Genomic DNA, 16188 nt, shown 5'->3' with positions numbered 1-16188 from the left:
CATATGACAAAAAAAGAATAAAGTTGGAGAATCCCAAGTCTCTAAGCCAGGTGAGCACTCAAGGAATCAGGCCAGATTCTGGGGAGCTCCTGACAAGTAGAAATAAGAAGGAGAGGGGAGAGGAGGGGAAGAAGAAAGCAAGGAGAGAAATGGGGTCCTCAGTGGCAGTGGGTATTTGCACTATACTGGTTGATGTAGATGGGTTCTATTAAATGGTTTCCCTGAAAAATAACACATTTATACTAAGTATTATTACAATTCTAACAATAATATAATAATTATATTATTACATTATATTAACATATAAAGTATAATATTAAATATAATTCTTAACACTATTGTATTGGAGATGTATATTAAAATGAGGGCACTTTTTGCATGATCTGATACTGAGTAAAATAAACAGAACAAGAGTTTACATAGTGAAAAACAGCATCATGGAAAACAGCTTAGACTATGGAATTCTGATCAATGTAGTGACAGATCATGACTCCAGAGTACTGATAGTAAAGCATGCTTCCTACCTCTTGGTAGAGATATGATGGACTAGAGGGACAAAGTAAGACAAATATTTTCAGACATGGACAATGTGTAAATTTGTTTTTGCTTGACTACTTAGTTGGTACAAGGGGGACTGTCAGGGTGAGAGGAAAAAGAAAATAACATCAATGAATGAAAGACTAAAAAAATCTACATAGAAAAGAAGGAAATTCAGAAGTGGAAACATGCAGGACAGTGTTGGTATTACCATGTTAAATATATATATAAGTTCAAATTTTCATAGGTAATCTTTTGTTTGCACATTAAATATGTATTTAAAATTTTTTACATTAATAACAAATTTCCACATAATTTTTCCAAAGTTATATAATTCATATTGTCTTAATCCTTTCTTCCTTCCACCCTCACAAAGGTGATAAGAAATTGAATCTGGGTTATACATGTATAATCACATAAAACATGTTTCCATATTATTCATTTTGGAGGTGAATAATTTTATAGAACTAAAACTCCAAAATATATACCCAAATAAACAAGTGATAAATCATATTTTCATCTGCATTTCTACTCTAATAGTTCTTTTTCTGGAGATGGATAGTATTCTTTTTCATAAGTCCTCAGTGTTATCCTGGATCAATGTACTGTTGATAGCAAAGACTATCATATTTGATTGTTCCACAATATTGCTGTTATTGGGTAAAATGTTCTCCTGATTCTGCTTATCTGGTTCTGCATCAATTCATTTAGGTGTTTCCAGCTTTTTATGAAATCATCCTGTTCAACATTCCTTATAAGACAATAGTATTCCATGACTACTATACACCGTAATATATTTAACCATTCCCCAATTGAGGGACATCCCCATGATTTCCCCTTTTCAATTTTCTTTAATCTTTTTGGGATACAGACCCAATAGTGGTATTACTGGATCAAAGGTTATGCATTCTTTTATAGCCCTTTGGGCAAATTGTCCTCCAGAACTGTTGGATTCACAGCTCCACCAGTAATCCATTAGTGTACCAATTTTGATATATCCCCTCCAACAATCATTTTTCTTTACTGTTATATCAGCTAATCTTCTAGGTCTGAGGTGGTACCTCAGAGTTGTTTTAATTTGCATTTCTCTAATCAAGAGGGATTCAGAACATTTTTTCATATGATTATTGACAGCTTTGATTTCTTCATCTGAAAACTGCCTAATCATATCCTTTGACCATTCCTCAAATGGAAAATGACTAGGCTTCTTATAAATATAACTTGGCTTTTTATGTTTGAAAAATGAGACCTTTAATCAGAGAAATTTGTTATAAAATTTTGCTTCTGCTGCTTCCCTTCTATTTGTTTGTATAAAATTATTCCTTTTACATCTTCTAATGTTCTCTATCATTTGATTGGTCATAAATTCTTCCCTTCTCCATAGATGTGACAGGAAAAACTATTCTATCCCCCTAATTTACTTATAATGTCCTTCTTTAAATCATATACCCATTTTGAACTTATCTTGGTATAGTGTGAGATAATGATCTAAACCTAATTTTTTCCATACTGTTTTCCAATTTTCCCAGTAGTTTTTGGTCAAATAGTGAGTTCTTATCCCAAAGACTGGGATCTTTAGATTTATCAAACATGAGACTGCTGAGGTCACTTATGCATCATCTATTTCATTGATCCACCCTTCTATTTCTTAGCCAGTACTAGAATGTTTTGATGATCACTGCTTTGTAGTATAGTTTAAGATCTGGTACTGCTAGGCCAGGGGTTGGCAACATATGGCTCTCGAGCCATATCTGGCTCTACCTCCCGACCAGCCAGTCTGGGCAGAGCCCCAGGATGTGCCCCAGGGGGTCCTTCAGACCCCGCCCCATATTCCAGCACCTTCCCATCCTCCTCCTTCTGTAGGCCTTTATGGCTCTCACAGCCAAAAAGGTTGCTGGCCATTGTGCTAGGCCTTGCTTTACATTTTTTTTCATTATTTTCCTTGATGTTCTTGATCTTTTGTTCTTCCAAATGAACTTTGTTATAGTTTTTTTTTAATTCAGTAAAAAAGTTTCTTGGTAGTTTGATAGGTATGGCACTAAATAAGTAAAGTAATTTGGGTAGGATTGTCATTTTTATTATGTTAGCTCGTGAGCAATTTTCCAATTGTTTTCATCTAGTTTTAATTGTGTGCAACGTGTTTTGTAGTTGCGTTTGTATAATTCCTGTGTTTGTCTTGGTAGATAGATTCCTAAGTATTTTATATTGTCTAGGGTGATTTTAAATGGCGTTTCTCTTTCTAATTCTTGCTGCTGAGTCTAGTACAATATTAAATAATAGTGACCATAATGGGCATCCTTGCTTCACTTCTGGTCTTACTTAGGCTTCTTCTACATCTTGAGATAATCATGTGACTTCTTTTAGTAGGTACTGATATGGTCAATTATGCTGATAGTTTTTTCAATATTACACCAGCCTTGCATTCCTAGTATAAATCTCACCTGATCATAGTGAATAATCCTTGTGATATATTGCTATAGTATCTTTGCTATTATTTTATTTAAGATTTTTGCATCAATGTTCATTAAAGAAATTGGTCTGTTTGGTAGAATGAATTTGGTAGGACTCTTTCTTTGCTTATTTTGCCAAATAGTTTACATAGTATTGTGATTAAATGTTCTTTAAATCTTTGATAGAATTTAGTTGTGAATTCATCTGGCCTTAGGGATTCTTTCTTGTGGGGTCACTGACAATGACAATTGTTTAATTTCTTTTTCTGAGATGGGATTGTTTAAGTATTCTATTTCCTCTTTTGTTAATCTAGGCAATCTATATTTTTGTAAAAATTCACTCAATTCACTTAGATTATAATATTTATTGTCACAAAATTGGGCAAAATAGCTCCTAAGGATTACTTTTAATTTCCTCTTCATTAGATGTGAAATTGTCCTCTTCATTTTTTATAATAGTAATTTGATTCTTTTTAAAAAATCAAATTAACTAATACTCTATTTTATTTGTGTTTTCACAGAACCAGCTTCAATCTTATTTATTAGCTCAATGTATCTATTACTTTAAATTTTATTAATTTCTCTTTGAATTTTTAGAATTTCTAATTTAGCCTTTAACTGGGGATTTAAAATTTGTTCTTTTAGTTTTTTTAGTTGCATGCCCAATTCATTGATCTGCTTTTTGACATAAGCATTCAAGGATATAAAATTTCCCCCAAGTATTGCTTTGGCTGTATCCCAAATTTTTTGATATGTTCTCTTCTTATAGTCATCCTCTTCAATGAAAGTAGTAATTATTTCTATTTGTACTTTGAGGTCATCTCATTTACATTCACTGTCATAACTGCCATCTGTGTATTCCCCTCCATCTTGTTTTCCTCTTTTAATCCTGCCCTTTCTCCTTTCACTCCTTCCCTCCACACCAGTGTTTTTCTTTTTTTTTTTAACATTTATTAATATTTATTTTTTTGAAATGTTAACATGGTTACAAAATTCATGCTCTTACTTTCCCCTTGGCCTCCCCGAATTCCCCCTAGCCCCCAAGGCTGATGCACATTTCCACTGGTTTTAACATGTGCCATTGATCAAGATCTATGTCCAAATTGTTGATAGTTGCATTGGTGTGGTAGTTTCGAGTCTACATCCCCAATCATGTCCACCTCAACTTATCTGTTCAAGCAGTTATTTTTCTTCTGTTTCCACTCCTGTAGTACTTCCTCTGAATGTGGGTAGCGTTCTTTACCATAAATCCCTCAGAGTTGTCTTGTGTCATTGCATTGCTGCTGGTACAGAAGTCCATTACATTCGATTTTACCATAGTATATCAGTCTCTGTGTACAGTGTTTTTCTGGCTCTGCTCCTTTCTCTCTGCATCAATTCCTGGAGGTCTTTCCAGTTCACATGGAGTTCCTCCAGTTAATTATTCCTTTGAGCACAATAGTATTCCATCACCAGCATATACCACAATTTGTTCAGCCAGTCCCCAACTGAAGGGCATACTCTCATTTTACAGTTTTTTGCCACCACAACAAGCACAGCTATAAATATTTTCATACAAGTCTGTTTACCTATGACCTCTTTAGGGTACAAACTCAACAATGGTATGGCTGGATCAAAGGGCAGGCATTCTTTTATAGCCCTTTGAGCATAGTTCCAAATTGCCAGCCAGAATGGTTGGATCAGTTCATAAATCCACCAACAATGCATTAATGTCCCAGTTTTGCCGCATTCCCTCCAACATAATCCAATCACCCTAGACAACATAAAATACTTAGGTAGATTCCTAAGTATTTTATGTTGTCTAGGGTGATTTTGAATGGTGTTTCTCTTGCAGCTGTGATGTGTTGGAAATATAGAAATGCTGATGATTTATGTGCATTTATTTTGTATCCTGCAACTTTACTAAAGTTGTTGATTATTTCTACGAGCTTCTTAGTTGATGCTCTAGGATTTTTTAAGTAGACCATCATATCATCTGCAAAGAGTGATAGCTTAGTCTCCTCATTGTCTATTTTGATACCTTCAATTTCCTTTTCTTCTCTAATTGCTACTGCTAATGTTTCTAGTACAATGTTCTATGATTTCTTCTTTGACTAGCTGGTTTTGGAGAATCATATTATTTAATTTCCAATTAGTTTTTGATTTGCCTGTCAAGGTGCCCTTACTAATTATTATTTTTATTGCATTATAGTCTGAGAAGTTAACATTTATTATTTCTGCTCTTTTGCATTTGTTTGCGATGTTTCCATGCCCTATTACATGGTCAATCTTTGTGAATGTACCATGTGCAGCTGAAAAGAAGGTGTATTCCTTTTTGTTCCTATTTATTTTTCTCCACATATTTATTAAATCTAATTTTTCTAGGACTTCATTCATCTCTCTTGCCTCTTTCTTATTTATTTTTTGGTTTGATTTATCTAGATCTGAAAGAGGAATATTTAGATCTCCCACTACTATGGTTTTCCTATCTATTTCCTCCTTGAGATCTGCCAGTTTCTGCTTTACAAATCTGGTTGCTATGCCATTTGGTGCATACATATTGAGCAATGTTATTTCATCATTGTCTATAATGCCTTTAATCAGGATGTAAATGACCTTCACTGTTTTTTTTTAATCATATCTATTTTTACTTTGGCTTTGTCAGAAATCATAATAGCCACTCCTGCCTTCTTTTTCTCATTTGATGCCCAAAGGATTTTGCTCAAGCCCTTAATCTTAAACTTGTGTATGTCCACCCACCTCATATGTGTTTCTTGTAGACAACATATGGTAGCATTTTGGTTTCTAATCCACTCTGCTATTTGCTTCCTTTTTATGTGCGAGTTCATCCCATTCACATTCAGAGTTATAATTAGCAGTTGTGTATTTGCCAACATTTTGGTATCCTCTCCTAGTTCTACCACTTCTTCTTACAGTATTACCTTTTAAACCAGTGGTTTGCTTTATGCCAGTAACCCTTGTCCCCTTCCTTGATTAACTACCCTTTCTACTCTCTCCCTTATTATTCCCCTCTATTTATTTTTAAAGCTTAATGAATTTCCTCCCCCTTCTTCTCCCCTCCCTTTTATGACCTCCCTACTCCCGTGCTCTCCCTGGTTTTTCCCCTCTGACTTTCTCAGTAGGGTTGGATAGAGTTTTATATACCAATGGATAAAGCTACTCAACCCTCTCAGGGTTAATTACACTGAGAGTAAGGTTTAACTATTACCTCTTAATGCTCTCTTCCTCTCCTTCCCATGGCCTCTTTGTGTGTAATAGAATATCCTATTTTTCTTATTCACTCAAGTTTCTCTTGGTGTCCCCTACTATTCACAACCCTCTTTCCAATCCCCCATGTCATCTTAGACCATTTAGTATTCCAACCTCTCCCTATGAATTATTCTTCTGATTGCTATAATAGGGAATACTGGAATAGTGAATAGAATTCACTACAGAGAATTATACATAGCATTTCTCCACATAGGAATACCAATAATTAGATCTTATTGAAGGCCTGAAAGAGTAAAATTTTAAAAATTATGAGATTTCTTTCTTTCCCCTCTGTTTCTCATTTACCTTTTTATGTTTCTCTTGATTTTTGTGGTTGTATATCAAACTTTCCATTTAGTCCTGGTCTTTTCTTTGCAAATACTTGGAAATCTTCTATCTTGTTGAATGCCCACACTTTCTCTTGGAAGTATATGGTTAATTTTGATGGGTACGTGATCCTTGGTTGTGGACCCTGTTCTCTTGCCTTTCTGAATATCATATTCCAAGCCTTGCGGTCTTTTAGCGTGGAGGCTGCCAGATCCTATGTGATCCTAATTGGTGCTTCTTGATATCTGAATTATCTCTTTCTGGCTTCTTGTAAATTTTTTTCTTTTACTTGGAAGCTCTTGAATTTGGCTATTATATTCCTGGGGGTTGTCTTTTCTGGGTCTAGTGTAGAGGGTGATCTATGGATCATTTCAATGTCTATATTGCTCTCTTTTTGTAGAACTTCAGGGCAATTTTGCGGAATAATTTCTTTTAGTATGGAGTCCAAATTTCTATTAATTTCTGCTATTTCAGGAAGACCAATGATTCTCAGATTGTCTCTTCTAGCATGGTTTTCTTAGTCTGTCACTTTCTCAATTGTGATATTTTTATATTTCCTTCTATTTTATCAATCTTTTGACTTTGTTTTATTTATTCCTGCTGTCTTTAGAGATCATTAGCTTCTAATTGCTCAATTCTAGCCTTTAGGGACTGGTTTTAGGCTATAATCTTTTGGTTTTCCTTTTCAATCTGGTCATTTCTTGTCTTCAATTTGATTAACAGTTCATTTGATTTCTGAGCCTCACTTTCCAATTGCAAAATTCTGCCTTTTAATCTTATTTTCTTGCCAGATTTTGGTTTCCAATTTGCTTACCATTTCATTTGATTTTGGGGCATCTTTCTCCAATTGGGAGTTTCTGTCTTCTAACCTGTTAATTTCCTTTTGAGCTATTTCCCACTTCTCTAGCCAAATCACTTCCATCTTTCTCATCATCTCAGATTTGAACTCTTCAATAGCTTGTGGCCAGTTTTCATTATTTTGGGAAGGTTTGGATATGATTACTTGTTTGTTCTCCTCTGTTGTTTGCTCTGTTGTCTGGATTTTATCTGTGTAAAAGTTGTAAAAGATTTCTTCTTGATGATCTTTCTCTTTTCAGGTTCTTGTCTCTGACTTGCCATTGTTAGCCCTGAGCCCTCTCAGGTTTATCCTCACACTCAGGGTCTGTCTGAGCTCTTTAGGCTCCTGAGGTCCCAGTTGTTCTCAGGTTCAAGGTTCCTGGTGGTCCCCTTACTTGTTCCTCTGCCCAAGGCTCCTTTAACAGTCTCAGGGTGTTGCTTCCACAGTTGTGAACCCCTTTTGCACTGGGTCCCCACTCAAAGTTCGAGCCTTTGCTCAAGATCCAAGTCCTTGCCTGCGCTCAGGATTCGTGTCTGGGCTTGTGTCCGCGCCTGCACTTGTGCCTGTGCTCAGGGTCTGCGTTCAAAGTCTACACGTGTTCTTTAGCCTCTTGGGGTCTTAAGTCTTGCTGCTCTCAGAAACAGGCCATGGTGACCCCAGGTAGCTACCAAGGACTTAATCCATGCCCCAAACTTGCTCTAACTCTTGTGCACTGGCTTTGGCACTGTAAGTGATGTGGGGTGGGGGAGGGGGTTGCTCAGCTCACGTTTTAGTGAGAGCTGTTTCACCCCTTTATAGCATGGGAATGCCCCGATTCCACATACCTCCAATGCTGTGCCCTTTTGTGGGGTCCCTTTGTTCCTCTGGATTTATTTTTATGTCTTTTTGAGGAGTCCTGTATATTTTGGTTAAGAGAGGTTAAGCAGCTGCTTTTTACTCTGCCGCCATCTTAACCAGGAAGTCCTCAGTGTTTTGCTTTTAAATCACCCCCTTTCCCCTCCTTATATTACTCCCCTTCCCACTACCTTCCTTCTTATTCCCCTCCTTCTTCTCTATTGTGTCTTTTAATCATCCCCCAAATTCTCCCTCCCTTATATTGCCCTCCTTCCAAACACCCCATTTTTTTCCCCCTTCTAATTTTCTCTAGAGTAAAATATAATTCTATACTCCATTGATTCTGGCTGTTCTTCCCTCTCTGAGCCAATTCCAATAAGGGTAAGGTTCAAGTATTAAATATTTTTAAGTATTAAGTATTTAAGTATTAACTAATACTTAAGTATTAAGTCACCATCCTCATTCTCCCCTCCATTGTATTCCACCCTCTAAGCCTCTCTATGTGATGGAATTTACCCCATTTTACTTCTCTCTTCCTATTTCTCTCACTCCAATCCTCTTTTTCACTCCTAGTTTCTTTTTTTACATCCTAAACAGCTTGTTCCCAATGCACTGTTTATGTACACTTCTTGTGGTTTTTTTTTTTGAAAAAATTTTCCATGGTTTCATGATTCATGTTCTTACTTTTCCCTTCACCCCCTCCCCCATAGCCAACACACATTTCCACTGGTTTTAACATGTGTCAATTGATAACAATTGTTATGAGTTACAGATATCAACTTTCCATATAGGAATATAAACAATTGACCTTATTGAGGTCCTTAAATTTTTTCTCTAATTTACCTTTTAATGCTTTACTTGTATTTGTATTTGGACATCAAATTTTCTGTTTAAATTTGGTCTTTTCTTCAGGAATGCTTGGAAATCTTCTCTTTTATTAAATGACCATGAGTTCCCTTGTCTTCCAGAATATCATATTCTAAGCCTCTAAGCCTCTAGTTCTTCAATGTGGAAGCTGCCAGATCTTGTGTAATCCTGAATGGGACTCCATGATATCTGAATTGTTTCTTTCTGACTTCTTGAAGTATTTTCTCCTTGGCTTGGGACCTCTTGAACTTGGCTATAATGTTCCTCAGAGTTGTCATTTGAGGATATATTGCAAGAGATGATCTGTGGATTCTTTCATTTCTATTGCAATCTCTTGCTCAATTATATCAGGGCAGTTTTAATAATTTCTAGTAATATGATGTCTAGACTATTTGGGGTGGGAGGTCTAATAACTTTGAGGTAGTACAATAATTCTTAAATTGTCTCTCCTAGATCTATTTTTACAGTTCAGTTTTTTTTCAATGAGATATTTCATATTTTCTTCTATTTTCTTCATTCTTTTCATTTTGTTTTATTGTTTTTTGATGTCTCATGAAGTTGTTAGCTTCTATTTACACAATTCTAATTTTAAAAAAATAAATTTAGGGGCAGCTGGGTAGCTCAGTGGAGTGAGAGTCAGGCCTAGAGACAGGAGGTCTTAGGTTCAAACCCGGACTCAGCCACTTCCCAGCTGTGTGACCCTGGGCAAGTCACTTGACCCCCATTGCCCACCCTTACCAATCTTCCACCTATGAGATAATACACCGAAGTACAAGGGTTTAAAAAAAATAAATTTATTCGAAAAGGAAGAAATGCTCACTTGTCAGTCTGTTTCTAAGGCTACTCTTTGAAAGTTTCATTGTATTGTATCCTACTAATTGTATTCATCAGATTAGGAATAATGTCAAGGGCCCATAGAGAACATTTCAGGGGACCCCATCTGGCCCCCGGGCCATAGTTTGCCCATCACTGTTCTAAATTATCCCCATTGCAGATGATGCTTGTTAATGGTTTTAGATATATATTATTATTTTTAGGAAAGGCCCTTCTATTCCTATACTTTCTATGTTTTCAATAAGAATGGGTATTGTATTTTATCAAAGGATTTTTCAGCATCTATTGAGATAATCATGTGATTTTTGTTGATTTGCTTGTTGATATGGTCAATTATGTGAATGGTTTTTCTAATGCTGAACCATCCTTGCATTCCCGGTATAAATCCACTTGATCATAATGAATAACCCTCCTGATCACTTGCTGGAGTCTTTTTGCTAGTATTCTATTTAAGATTTTTGCATCTATGTTCATTAAGGAGATTGGTCTATAGTTTTCTTTTTCTGTTTTTGATCTATCTGTCTTTGGGATCAGTACCATATTTGTGTCATAAAAGGAATTTGGTAGAACTCCTTCTTTGCTTATTATGTTAAATAGTTTGTATAATATTGGGATTAAGCTAATTTTAAAAATCCAATACTTCTCAACTCCAAAAAAAAAAAGAGAAAGTACTTGTTTGAGAATATAAAATGCTCTAGTGTGCTTAATATATATTTACTTGCGTCTGTTCTATATATTTATATGACATGAATTAACCATAAGCATGGAACAGAGTAAAGATTTTGCAATAACAGATCAATTTGATGGTACTTTGAAACATCTTATTCTATATTTTAAGAATCAATAAAAATAATTTTTCTTTAAAAGTCTTGGATGTTTTTGTACACTCTTTTTTCTGCTTTGGCCAAAATTGTTATTTGGTAAATGTTTATTTTTTTGGTGATATAAGTTATAAATGCATTGTATAAGGCCTATAGACACATAAATATATTTGGAAAGGCCATTAAGTATTCCCATCTTTTGACAGCAGAAATGTGATGCTTTCTATTCAGAAAAGGGAGATCCAAGAGTCTGAGAAGAAGCTAGTACAGGGCTTTGCTAGTGATTCATGTACTACTGTGAAATGTTTCAGCCAATATTGAACCATCCTTGCATTCCTGGTATAAATCCCACCTGATCATAATGAATAGCCCTCATGATCACTTGCTGGAGTCTTTTTGCTAATATTTTGTTTAAGATTTTTGCATCTATGTTCATTAAGGAGATTGGTTTGTAGTTTTCTTTCTCTGTTTTTGATCTACCTGTTTTTGGGATCAGTACCATATTTGTATCATAAAAGGAGTTTGGTAGAACTCCTTCTTTGCTTATTATGTCAAATAGTTTATATAGTATTGGAATTAGTTGTTCTTTGAAGGTTTGACAGAATTCACTTTTGAATCCATCTAGTCCTGGGGATTTTTTTAGGGAGTTCTTTGATGGATTGTTCAATTTCTTTTTCTGATATGGGATTATTTAAGTATACTATTTCTTCTACTGTTAATCTAGGCAATTTATATTTTGTAAATATTCATCCATCTCACCTAGATTGCTATATTTATTGCCATATAATTGAGCAAAATAGTTTTTAATGATTGCCTTGATTTCCTCTTCATTAGAGGTGAGTTCTCCCTTTTCATCTATTTCATATATTCCTATAAGCTTTTTGTTTTGGAGAAAACCTACAACTTTAAACATCTCCCTCTGTCATTAGTAGCCATTCATTATGTTATAGGTGTAAGTTTTCTGTTTTCATTTGATCTTGTATAAATTTTTTAATGTTCAACTTCTTATGACTAGAAAAATCAGAAATTATCCATACCCCACTTCATGAGTTCTTTTCTATCATTTTCTTGCTTCTCAAGCCTCTGTATTAAAGTTTTTGGTTGGTATTGAATTATTTTTGTTCTTTATGCTGTTTTTGTAGTGACTTAATTTTTTTATTTAACTTTTACTTTCAATGACTAATTCAGGGAATCAAGAAGTTCTGATAGAATGCATTCTATCTTTTTCTTTTGAACAAATCAGTGAAAAACCACTTAAGTGCTTACAATGTACAAAACACTGTACTAAGAGCTTGAGATATAAAAAGAAAAGCTAGACAGCTCTTAAGGAGCTCCCCTTCTATTAGGGGAGGAATCAATACATATAAGTGGTTTCAGCTGCAAGACAGATAAAAAAGCTTAGTGGTTCTTAGGGTGTTGGCAAGGTATATTCTTTAATATAATTTTTACTGATAAAACTCCTATCTATTTCTCATACTGAATAATTTGATGGCTATAAGTATCTGATGCAAAGAACTTTGCTTTCTGAATCTTCAAGAGCTGCTGAGGAGAAAGGAACTGAAATACCATAGAGACAGCTGACAGGCAGCTGAATCTCTTTAAGGGTTGCACTCTTGGATGATGGCTATAGAAGTCATGCAGGTAGTGAACTGAAGGTGGAGATTAATGTGAGTGGAAGTAAGAAAGAGTACTGCTAATTCTGGGTCTTTTGTTCTTGCCTGCTTATCACTGTTGGTCAATGCTTGGTGTTGTTGTTGGGACAGGGATGGCTTGGAAGGCCCCTTTACATAAGCATTGCTCTTTCTGATGGTGACAGTGGGGGCTATGGGCAGCTACGTAGTACAATGGATAGAGTGCTGAGGCAAGAGTAAAGAAGACCTGAATTCAAATCTAGTTTCAGACACTTACTAGCTGTGTGACCCTGGGAAAGTTACTTCACCCTGTTTGCCTCCATTTCCTCATCTGTAAAATGAGCTAAAGAAGGAAATGACAAACCATTTCAGTATCTTTGACCACCATAAACAGCTGTTTTTATGATTATAGCAGCTATTATTTCTAACCTTTTGAAGTTTACAAAATACTTTCCTAAAAATCTTTTGAGGTAAGCCATTTAAGTATTACTGTAGATGAGGACATTAAGGCTGAGAGAGTTATTTATCTGAAACATAAAACACATAAATAAATAAACCAGGGCTGAATTGTGGGTATCTTTCTAATGTAACACTGGTTAGACTCCAACTAGAGCATAGCAACCTCATTGTCAAGAGAAATGATCACTTCTCTAACCAATATAACTTAGAAGGACAAGGTTTACCTCTTCACAGCTTTGGCAAGTCATCATCTCTTTAACTTTTAGTCTTTCAGCTTTAACGTCATCATCTTCATCTTCACTGCTTGGCACTTCCAGAAACTTTTTATTTTTGACTTTAGTTGAAAAGGTTCTACATGTATACAAAAGAACAACATGAAATATCAAGACATTAATCTAATAAGAAATTCAAATTTTCAAGTTAGAACCAGTAATTTCCACATAATTCCTTCCTTTAAACTTGAACTAACCTGAAAAACGGGTCTTTTCTTATTGTTCTGCCTCCATATTTCTTCTCAAAATATTGCAACAAGAAAATCCATAGCACACACTGCAAATAAGGCTAAAACAAACAAACAAATTCTAATAATTCAGAATGAAATTGTTTAACATTTTCATTTGGACAGCAAAATAAAATCCAAATAAGTCCGGTTCTTTCTCAAGTCAATGAACTCTTCACATGAAACTTTCGTATTCTCATATGATTAGAAAACTGAAGCAACATTAATTCATGATGATTAATTCATTAATTATTTAATTCATTAACTAATTAATAAAATTAATGATTAATTCATTAATTCAAAAATGAACTAAATAATTTACAAATTGCATTAGTGCATAGTGGGAAAACATTATTTTACACATAAATAATTGTATATATAATAAGTAAATAAATAATTCACTATAACTAAAGTAAAACTAAATAGTCTTCTTTTAGTCTATAAGTAATCAGAAGTTAGAGTAAAAAGAATAATGATAGTGAAATGACAATAGTAAACAAGCAATTGGTATTAAGATCCTACATTATCTTTTTCTGAGCACTCTTGGATTTTTTTTTGAGAACAGAGATTTAACACAAAATATTTTGCTTTAGTGAAATGTGTGGAAAATCAAAAGTATCATATCCAAGTATCATCATCAATACTTCCAAATAGCTTAGCTATCAAGCTGTCATAATTCATAGACTCATAATTTATTTAGAAATAAAAAAGAAAATAATACTTTAAAAGACAGTTATACATCAAAACTTGGCTCAAAATGACATAAAACTATGAAAAACTGAATGAATTCTTACCGATAAAACAGCTATTAGAAGCCTATCCCATGGATTATAAGTGCTTTCATTTTTTTTAACATTCTTCCATGAAATCTAACATAAAAAATTAAATGGTTACACATGTATTTCATATGAAAATATGATAAAAATTATTGAAAAACTTCTTTCAATGATAAAAATTCCTTTTCTAGCATGAGCTTGCCTCTAATGGTTTCACCTATACATGTATGTGATTTCCCATCGTATTTCAGTAAAGTCTTCCTTTTGGGATGATCTGAATACATGCCCTGCTTCAAAAAATATTTTTGTCAATTAAAGACAGGGAAGGTACTAATTAGTGGTAGAACTACTAATGTGATTAATATATAATCACTGGTCCTGCTAAGACAGAATCCATTATCTTCATGTTACCTCTATCTTTTTAGACATTCATTCTTTATTAATAAATTTTTCTCTATAAAAATCCTTTATGAGGGCAGCTGGATAGCTCAGTAGATTGAGAGTCTGGCCTAGAGATGAGAGGTCCTAGGTACAAATCCAGCCTCAGACACTTCCCAGCTGTGTGACCCTGGGCAGGTCACTTGACCTCCATTGCCCACCCTTACCACTCTTCCACCAAGGAGCGAATACACAGAAGTTAAAGGTTTAAAAAAATTTAAAAAAATAAATTTAAAAAAACCCTTTATACTTTATTTTCTCCCACTCTAACTTGATATTATAATATTTACCCCTGACTTGATATTAAACATATCTTTTACTTACCTACAATGTGCTAAGCATGACAAAACATGAAAAATATGTTCCTTCTCATTAAAAAACTTTCATTCTAAGGGGGAACTTGTGAAAATCTCACAGCATTTATTAACTAATGTCTATCCAAAGGAAAGAAAGATCCCTTAATATTAATGAGAAAATATCAGATTTCAAAGACTTTTAAAGTTTTCATTAAATGTCTATATATTGATAGATAATAAACTTACCTTTATAAAACTGATCAGGCATCCTAAGAGTGGGTAGATTGGATTGATTATGCAGAGCGTATAATGAAGGACAGCTGTCACTGTGTGGTATCTCATAAAGAAAGTTATTTCAGTGACTGCAATGGAAACCAAGGCTGTCTAAAAAAATTGAGAAAATAAATAGAAACATCCTTAGACATTTCAATTATAATCAATTAATTATATTTTTTCCCATTCATGATTTTCCCAGGGTCACACAGCTAGGTTGTGTCTTAAGCCAGATTCGCTAGGACTTCCTGTGTCTAGGCCTGGCTCTCAACCCACTGAGCTACCCAGCTACCCCCTTCTTCCCAATCTTAATAAAATTCCTGATAGTGCTGATGAACAGATGTGACAAATGACTCAAAAAGAAATGACACCACAGCACATATTTTACACCTGTGCAGATTTTAGTACATTTAAATGACTTCTAGACTAGAGACATGAAAAAATTTGAGATTTTTTTACAGATTTTTAAAAATCAAAACAAAATACAACTTACCACTGAATAGATAAATGACCAAAACTCTTTAGTATTTAAAACTTTTCTGAAGGTGAAAGATGCAACATAGGTAAAAAGAATAGCAGATGGTACATAACCAATAAGGCAAAAGACCTGCAAGGAAAAAAGAAGAGCAAATTTTATGTTAAAAAATGACTAGCCATCTGAGATTTTCATCTTGCAGAGCAGGAATTTGAGTAATGGTCTTTATTGTGTAATCTCATTGTTTTGGAGAATTACAACTTCCTAAAATAAACCTATGTTTAAATGAAATACAAGAGTATATTCTATGGCCATATGAAAATGCATTTTCTATCATCTTCATGAGCTTAGATAATTAGGAGAAAAGTGAATTAATCCACTTAATGAAGGATTATAGCATCTAGAGCTAAAAGAAAGTTAGGAGGTCATCTAGTTCAACTCCCCTTATTCTCCAATTAAAGAAATGGAGGCTTAAATGGCAATTAGCTAAGCATGATATGCATCCAAATACAATGTATTTTTTCCTACACTAAATGCATAGATGTATTGTTAATAATGTATTGTTAAGTTGGCAGGAAACAAAG

The 16188-nt window shown here is 34.3% G+C and overlaps 1 protein-coding gene across 1 annotated transcript in view; it reads right to left on the bottom strand.

Annotated features, from left to right (window-relative positions):
• ABCA5 (ATP binding cassette subfamily A member 5) overlaps nt 1-16188 on the bottom strand; it is a 172899-nt gene that overhangs the window by 20301 nt on the left and 136410 nt on the right. Inside the window, exons 25-29 of the mRNA XM_044672184.1 lie at nt 15623-15736; nt 15103-15240; nt 14141-14215; nt 13317-13408; nt 13072-13198 (exon numbers count right to left, since the gene is read on the bottom strand). Coding sequence (XP_044528119.1) covers nt 13072-13198; nt 13317-13408; nt 14141-14215; nt 15103-15240; nt 15623-15736 — 546 coding nt within the window. The remainder of the gene's footprint in view (nt 1-13071; nt 13199-13316; nt 13409-14140; nt 14216-15102; nt 15241-15622; nt 15737-16188) is intronic.

Source organism: Gracilinanus agilis, chromosome 4, assembly GCF_016433145.1.
Source record: "Gracilinanus agilis isolate LMUSP501 chromosome 4, AgileGrace, whole genome shotgun sequence".
Lineage (NCBI taxonomy): Eukaryota > Metazoa > Chordata > Mammalia > Didelphimorphia > Didelphidae > Gracilinanus > Gracilinanus agilis.
The sequence above is the reverse complement of the archived record's forward strand: the minus strand, read 5'-3'. Positions and strand labels throughout refer to the sequence as shown.